The sequence below is a fragment of the Labeo rohita genome, chromosome 21, assembly GCF_022985175.1.
Source record: "Labeo rohita strain BAU-BD-2019 chromosome 21, IGBB_LRoh.1.0, whole genome shotgun sequence".
Taxonomy (NCBI): Eukaryota; Metazoa; Chordata; class Actinopteri; order Cypriniformes; family Cyprinidae; genus Labeo; species Labeo rohita.
The window spans coordinates 9,495,400-9,504,527 of record NC_066889.1 but is presented as its reverse complement, the minus strand read 5'-3'; the positions used below and the strand labels follow the sequence as shown (position 1 = coordinate 9,504,527).

At 36.9% G+C, this 9,128-nt stretch overlaps 1 protein-coding gene across 1 annotated transcript; it reads left to right on the top strand.

Moving 5' to 3' along the window:
- The first annotated feature begins 836 nt into the window (after window positions 1–836).
- On the top strand, window positions 837–9,082 carry pcyt1bb (phosphate cytidylyltransferase 1B, choline b). Its single transcript, XM_051093846.1, has 8 exons — window positions 837–1,026; window positions 1,921–2,020; window positions 2,099–2,215; window positions 2,417–2,568; window positions 6,758–6,836; window positions 6,928–7,070; window positions 7,174–7,362; window positions 7,447–9,082. Exons 1-8 carry the CDS (start codon window positions 925–927, stop codon window positions 7,642–7,644), a joined length of 1,080 nt encoding a protein of 359 aa, XP_050949803.1. The 5' UTR covers window positions 837–924; the 3' UTR covers window positions 7,645–9,082.
- The last annotated feature ends 46 nt before the right edge of the window (window positions 9,083–9,128 follow it).

The following is a 9,128-nucleotide window of genomic DNA, read 5'->3' as shown; positions in this document are numbered from 1 at the left end:
CTATTTAAATCAATGTGATAAAAAAGTTAGTTTTTGTCATGTAATTTGGAATCAGTAGTGGATTACATTTTGTAAGTAATCTACCCAGGTCTGGAAGTACCTAGGACAGCGAAGTCCACTCAAGGAGGTAGAGGTTTTTCGCATTTGACTCCCAAACTCTGGAATAGCTTTTCTGATAACATTCACAGTTCTCTGATTAATTCCAAATTAAAGACACATCTCTTTAGCCAAGCATTCACTTAATGTATCCCATAACAAATGTACATTATCATTCTTAGCTTGGGTTGAACACATAATTTTTTGCTTGGTTGGAACAGCAGCCACACTAATTTTTATTTTTATCTTTTGGCTTCTCTGTTTCTGCCACGGGATGGGCATCACATGTTAACTAGGAATTACACAAGCTTCAGTTTGGATCCAACCCTTACACATTCTGAGATGACCAAACACCTGCGAAGAGATGATGCCAACCCCTTAGAGGTCCTTAGATGACACCAACCCTGAATCAACATACAAAACTACCAAATTTTCTTTGAAGCTGCTTTACAACGATTTGTATTGTGAAAAAGGCTATACAAATATACGTGAATTGAAATCAAATTGAATATGTGCCTCTACAGCATAATATCTTTATTATTTTAGGCACTCCCTGTGCAGAAGCTGTCAAGAGGCTTTAACGAAGATAAATACGCAAATAAATATGAACAATATAGCATGCAATATTTTTTAAATAATAGATTTGTTTGCACTTACAAAGTATTTAAGTCACATGAAAAATCAACCTTTGCTCCTTTGCCTAGTCACAAGGGTCACTGTGACTGGCCAGTTATCAGTACAGGAGTAAAAGCAAAGGCTTGTCACACATCTGGCAAGTGCAACCAGTGGAAAGCCAAAAGCACAGGACGGTCAACTGAAATCTCTACAATGGTGAACAGGAGGCGAAACGGATCCCGTGCTAATGATCGTTCTGGTCGAGGAGGGGTTCAAGCACAGCAACAGCAGCAATGCAAACGGCCACCTGTTAAGGTTAGTCGGAACAACTAATATTATAATTTTATAATTTGACCATGCAGCATTTGTTTGGCACTGACTCATGGACTTTTCCTGCCCTTTGTGAAATATTCTTAACTATTAAGTGTGTAACTAACTGCAGTGATGTATGTAAATTTTATATTAGGAAATTAAAAAAAAATGCATATCTCTGCCAGGACCATCCGGTCAAAGATTTATATCAGTATAATATAGAGTTGTTTAATAACCTATGAATGCTTTAAAATGCACTGAAAATCTATTGGACAATAACAAAAAGAGAAGCACAAGGTTTTCCATCATTAGTATTTCTATTACATAACCTCTGGAGTTCGTTATCTGAGTGCATGGTACAGATTCCATGCCCGACGCCTTCCTCTACTCTATTCATAGCAATTATTTTTTGTTTTATATGCAGTTCATAGGTCATTACCACCATTCAGATCCATTAAACAGTGGTGTGGTGTGATTATTACTGTCTATATCAGTGCAGCAGTGGACCTGTAAGGGGTTCCCTCCTGAACAGCTGATGGTTCAAAGGGCAGTTACAACATCAGATTATTGGGAGTTCATGTACAAACTCATTCATACACGTTTATTGAACACCTGAGTGCTTATGTTCAGTGTGTCTTATCACACTTCAGATAGGACAACTGACAAAAAAGATAACTGACAAAACATTTCATCAAACATTTCAACTTTGTTCAAACTGTATGGCTTCATTCATTTGTACATTCACATTTTTATCATGTATTTTATTAAAAAATATGATTTTTTCAGACAGCTTAATCTGTTCTGTTCCACAAAACACCATGTATGCGTACATGTGCTTTATTTGATTTGATACCAGTCATTTTGTTATGATGCATCATAACAGCCAGTATTTCACAGGCTCTTAGAGAACCAGCCATCTTTGCTAAACAATCAGGCAGTACCTCAGACACCCCACATGAAAAAGTGACTTTAGCCCAGGCTCGCCGTGGCACTCCAGGTGAGAGAAACAGTCAAGTGTAACTCAGAGAATTTGGCGAATCCAAATAACAAATAAGTTTGTTTTGCTTTTGTGCAGCTCTTCGGCCCGTACGAGTGTATGCCGATGGAATCTTTGACCTATTCCATTCGGGTCATGCCCGGGCTCTGATGCAGGCCAAGAATTTGTTCCCAAACACACATCTGATTGTTGGTGGTGAGTCACATTGGTACACATACACTTTTGTCCAGTTTTTCAGGAAAACACACACATCTATGTCATCACCTTCAACAGTGTCCAAAATCTGGAAAAAAAAAAAAAGTTTTATTTGTGTTGTGTGTGTATGGATTCTTTTTTTGCATTTTATACTAAACCATGTCTGATGACTGCTACATACATGGTGTGTATCTCCTTCAGTATGTAGTGATGCCCTGACGCACAAGTATAAAGGCTACACAGTGATGACAGAAGATGAACGTTATGAAGCTCTTATACACTGTCGTTATGTGGACGAGGTGGTCCGTGATGCCCCCTGGACCCTCACTCCTGATTTCCTTAAAAAACACAGGGTAAATTAATATTCAGCACATTGTAGTATAAATATAGAGTTGAGGTCAAAAGTTCACATACACCTTGGAGAATCTAAAAATTTTTGATTATTTTACGAAAATAAGAGGGATCATACAAAATGCATATCATTTTTTATGTAGTATTGACCCGAAAAAGATATTTCACATAAAAGATGTCTACATATAGTCCACAGGTGAAAGTAGTAGTTAAATTTATAAAAATGACCCTGTTCAAAACATATGCTTGATTCTTAATACTGTGTTGTCACCTGAATGATCCACAGCTGTGTTTTTTTGTTTAATGATAGATGTTCATGAGTCCCTTGTTTGTCCTGAACAGTTGTCCCGCTGTTCTTCAGAAAAATCCTACAAATTCTTTGGTTTTTCAGCATTTTTTGTGTATTTGAACCCTTTTCAAAAATGACTGTATGATTTTGAGATCCATCTTTTCACACTGAGGACAACTGAGGGACTCATATGCAACTATTACACGAAGGCTCAAATGCTCACTGATTCTCAAGAAGGAAACCCAACTGTAGTGGACAGCACATTCCAAGACATTTGGTACAAAGCCCGAGAAGGACAGAACTTCCTATTGGTTAAAATGCAGTTTGTGCCCTTCGCCCACCTTGAGACTGATTCCTAAAGGATCATGGAGATCCATCCAAATCCATTCATAACTGTTTTCAAACCTTAAAACTGATGCACACTACAACACACACATCTTATACTTATTCAGAGAAATAAGTATTCTTAGTTACAGTGATGTGTAGTGCAACATCTTACACAAAATCAGCTGTTAATGGACAAATAAATGCATGTATGACAGCTCAATCTTTTCCCATCATGTTTGAACTTAATGTGTTCGTAACATTGCCAAATGCATTCTGGGTATGGTTTGGAAAGTGAGAAATGCACCGGTAAAACTTTAGTGACACTTTTCTAACCCTGTGTTTGGACTGTGCAAATAAATTCCACAGGAGGAAAGAAGGGTGGGTCATCACGTGTCCCCCCACTCTGATGGAACCAGCCGATCACAGCTTGGAGAAGCGCCAAATTGCAATCTCCTCCTCATCAGAAAGGGACAAAGGTACCCTTCCAAAAGACACTCCTTGTTCTGAGTCTGCCGCCTGTCAGGGTGAGACAATAGCAGAAACACCAACGTTCTGAGTCTGCTACTTGTAAAGAAGTGACACTAACAGAACAACCTTCCGTTCTGAGTCTGCTACCCAAGAGGGAAGGGACTGTAACAGAAACACTTCATTCTGAATCTGAGCCCTGCAACGAGGGTGAAACAACAGCAGAAACACTTCAGTTCTGAGTTTCCCATTCAGTGAGACAATAGCAGATAGCAGAACAAGGTTCTGAGACTCCAGCCTGCAAAGGTGAGACAATCAGTACAGATCAACCAGTACTGAGCCTGAGTGCTGTAAGGGAAGAGGCAACAACAGCTACACCGTTCTGAATCTGTGACCCCCAAGGGTGAGACAGCTACAGATACGACCACGTTCTGAGCCTCCAGTCTGGAAGGAAACAAATAATCTACGTTCAGAGTCTTTGTCCAGCGAGACAACAGCAGATGCAGCGTCCTGAGTCTCCATCCTAGGGATACAAAGCGGATTGACCAAGTTCTGAGTCTCTAGCCCAGAGAGGCAGAAGACACACAGACATTTGCACCAAGGTTAAGCTCCGGCGAGCAAACCTTTACTTCAGGTACTTTTATATGCGTGTTCCAAGCTAAGGACCTTTAGCACCTACTCCAGGGCCACATCTGCGTGTTCCAGATCTTTGGACCCTTTGGTGCTCCAGGAGATCAGTATCCTACAGCGCTTCATGTTCAAGGCTGTCGAAATGGATTCCTGCTTCTTTCCCCACTGTACTGCCACCAGCGCAACCAGTGGAAGTTGTCGCCGCCACCGGACTGCACACTCAACCGCAGAGAACGTAAATATCACTTCCAAACCTCTTCACCACAACCTCACCTTATTTGTTTCAGAATAGCAACAGTTTATCTTTCCAGATAACGTAGCTCTGACATAGCAACACCCAACATAATCACTTGCATTTTATGCATCTTATACACTTTATTCCTGTTTCATTCATGGTATTCATTTAGTAGTTGTTGATTACTCTTGTCTATCTTTTGTTAATAAAATTTATATTGTTACAACTTGTGTCTTCCTTGTGTTGATAATATAGTAAGAGGTTCTACAAGTTAGAGATCCCACCAATCTTTTTTATGTGATGTACTCATAACCACACATTAATTGACACGTGATCCAAGAATCATAACATTGTTAGCTGCGACATGAGTACCCATCACTACCCTGTTTCACCTCCCTGGGTTGGCGAAAGCAAAATTCACTACATTAATTGGCGTCCTTAGGTTGGCGAAAGCGAAATTCACTACACAATGCATTAAGTGACAGGGGTGTAAACTTTTGAACAGAATGAAGATGCATACATTTTTCTTAGCTTGGCTAAATATAATATTTTTTACATTTAGTACTGACCTTCAGAAGCTACAGAAGATACTTACATGTTTCCCAGAAGACAAAATAAGCTAAATTTACACTGATCTTCAAATTTAAAAGGTTTTCACCCTCTGGCTCTTAATGCATTGTATTTCCTTCTGAAGCATCAGTGAGTGTTCGAACCTTCTGTAACAGTTGCATATGAGTCCCCCAGTTGTCCTTAGTGTGAAAAGATGGATCATACACTCACTGTTGGAAAGGGTTCAAATGCACAATGATGATGAAAAACCAAAGAATTTGTGGAACCTGAAGGATTTTTTTCTGAAGAACAGCAGGCGATTTAACTTTTCAGGACAAACAAGGGAGTTATAAACAACTACCACGAAACCATTAAAAAAAAAAAAAAAAAAAAAAAAAAAAAAAAAAAAGAGCTCTGGATCATTCAGGTAACAGCACAGTAATATGAATCAAGTGTGTGTAAACTTTTTAACAGGGTCATTTTTATAAATTCAACTATTCTTTTTTTTTTTTTCTTGTGGATTGTATGTAAACATCTTGTATGTGAAATATCTTATTCAGGTCAGTACTAAATAAAAAATAACATGCATTTTGTATGATCCCTCATATTTTGCTAATAAATATTTGGTAATATATATGTAATTATTGAAGGGGGGATCCGTGGAGTAGTGGGCAACTTGGACACAAGTCGGGGGCTGATCACCCCCGGCTGGGTCGCCCGAGCGAGGGTGTTTGATGATCAAAGACCCGAAACACCCTATGACCTCGGGTTCATCACTGATGATGTGTCCAAGTAGCACCATGTGGTGTATTGGAGAACTGTAATTATTGATTATGTGCTAATTGTAATTACATAAAATCTCATATTTTACCATGACCATTTTGCTGTTACCACAAAACTTTTTATTTAACATTCTTTAAATTGTTGACATCTAAGAAATAACATTATTTGGACACTTTCTACAGTATGATGAGAATAACTACAACTATTTAATAACTACAAATCAATATTAGGTCACAAATAGCAGCAAGTTACTGAGTGAAACCTTAATTTACCAGTGTTTTTTTTTTCAGTATAATTAATATCAGCAAAAATCATATAGTTTTTGAATTATATTTTATTATTTTCTGTTTTCATTTTAATTTTAAAGTAAATTAAAAATTAAAAATAGTATTTTTGTCATGTTCATTATTTATTATTAGGTTTAGTTTATAATTTTAGTTTATGTTATCCTAAGTTAATCTTTCAAATAATTAAAAAAAAGTCTTGCCTTGGCATCTAGCTGAACAAAAACATAATACTTTATTATTTTATTAATAATATTTTATCAATATAATATTTATTTTTCAATTATTTGCTTAAAGGTTTTGGCTATAGTTAACAATAACTCTGCCTGGTACACATTCAACATAGTTTTTAAATTTCTATTTTATTCTATTTTTTTTTTAAAATGTTTATTGACAAACAAAAAAACAAAACCCAAAACAAAACAAAACAAAACAGGCTTTTAAACTGTATTAGGCAGTATTTTAAAGTGTATTATGTCCAAAACTTTGTTAACAGAGTAGCAAAAATGGCAAATTACATATAGATTATAGAAAATAATATCAGCATAAGCTCATATCAAACCAGTTCATATGCAAAAGTGTGGGATCCCTGTGTCATACCTGTGTATTTATTTTACTGTTGTCTGCAGATTGACTTTGTGGCACATGATGATATCCCATACACCTCTGCTGGATCAGAAGACGTGTATAAACATATCAAAGAAGCAGGTAAAGACACAGCAATAACCAAAGTGTGCATTTACAGAACTAAGTCAAGGACTCTGTTTTAAATATGAATTTCTTCTGAATTGTTTGGAAGGAATGTTTGTGGCTACTCAGAGAACAGAAGGGATCTCTACCTCTGATCTCATCACACGTATTGTTCGAGACTATGATGTCTACGTCAGGCGTAATCTGCAGAGAGGATACACAGCACGGGAACTCAATGTTGGCTTCATCAATGTAAGAAAGAAACTGCCTGGCTTCGAAGGACTTGTAATATCTCAAAAAAAAAAAAAAGTCTTTACGTCTTTAGGTGAACTATTCCAACTGTTTTGATTGACAGGAGAAGAAGTATCGTCTGCAAGAGCAGGTGGACAGAATGAAGGAGACAGTGAGAACAGTGGAGGAGAAGTCCAAACATTTAGTGCACCGTGTCGAAGAGAAGAGCCATGACCTCATCTACAAATGGGAAGAAAAATCTCGCGAGTTCATCGGAAACTTCCTGGAGTTGTTTGGTCCTGATAAAGCCTGGGTAAATGAGGGACATTTACAAAGCTGGGGTATTACGCATGCAGTGCTATTTTGCATTTCAAATTGTGTTCTTTGTGCTCTGCAGCACATGATCCAGGAGCGGAGTGGCCGTGTTCTCCAGGCTCTGTCTCCCTATCAGTCACCAAGTACGTCACCCAGCTCCAGCCCTACCAGAGGTCGCTCTACATCACCCGCCTCCCACTGGCCCCTGCTCCGCTTCCGTTCGCCACCACCTAAAGGAGCCTCCATCAGCAGCAGTGAGGGTGACGAGGGGGAAAAGTAGATGGACACTGGCTCTCCTACCACCTGTACATTTGCGCAGGCACCTTCTCGTTTGGTTTCTGTATTTTATACACCAAAATGTATGGTGCCAAAGATCCAGACTGACTTCATAATTCTGTAGAAGAAAATTTTAAAAGCCACGACTATTACCACTTTAACATAAAACTGAACACGTCATAACTTAATATCATTCGAGTTAAAGGACTGTTCACACACACAAATGTATAATGACAACTATACAAAACGTCCACACCAATGCACTATAACATGTTAATGCATAACTGCAGTTATGCCACTTTAAACGCTCAAGCTTGATTCTTATTGGCTGTCAGTGTAATATAGTTTATCAGCTGGAAAAAAATGATCAAGTAATTATCAATATATTAATCATTTTGAAAGTGATTCAACTATATTGTTTTTCCAGTGTCATTATTGTTAGAGCTGTAATGTGGACTTTCCTATTCTCATATAATTAGAACAATTGTTAGAACACTGTGTTTTTCTGAATGAAATGATGGGTCATCCGTTGACCTAATGTATAGACTGTTTTAATAAACTAATCAAGTTAAATATAACAAGCTGAAAAGCACATTGCGAAACATTGCATGACACAATAAAAGAACATGTAACATACTAATTATTATATAACATATTTAATATTATGCTAATATTATTTGTTGACAGTTTCCAGACTGATGGATACTGACAATGACGTGTACAGTACAAATAGGAATATTTTAAAAACTAGTACAAAAGGACAACATTATAAAAACCTGTATTGAGAGGTGTGTTTAAAACATTGTTCAAAATACACACATGCAACACACTGTTATGGACTTACTACCCCAGTCATGAGTCACATTCTCTTACAAATGGGTATTAATATATCGCCCCATTGTGTTTAAACTGGATCTAAAACTCACCTTAAAGTGCTACCAGTGCTTGGCCATTGTGTGTTTCTTAAATAGAATTTAGCTATGCACCAAAATTAAAATATTTGACCAAAACGTATTCTGAAATACACAAAACAATGGGTGAAAACTGAAAGTGAAAACTATGTGTTGTTGAATCATTAATTTACCACTATTATTGCATAAATAGTAATAAAAATCTATAATTTATACCATTCAAAAGTTTGAGTTGGTAAGTTAAAATGTCTTGGTAAGTTAAAATGTCTTTGAAAGATATCTTATTCTCTCTTAATCTTAAAAACAGTAATATTGTGAAATATTATTACAATTTAAGTACTGTTTTTTAGTGTCACATGACTCATGATTGTAATGTGGTGATTTAATGATCCTCTGATGAGTAGAAAGTTCAAAAGAACAGAATTTGTTTGAAATGTTATTTATGTAAAGCATTTATTCAAATTTTTTTGTAATATAAACGTCTTTACTGACAATTTTGATCAGTCTGAATAAAAGTACTAATTTCTTTTATCTCACTGACCCCAAACTGTTGAACACCAAAAAAAAAGGAAAAAAA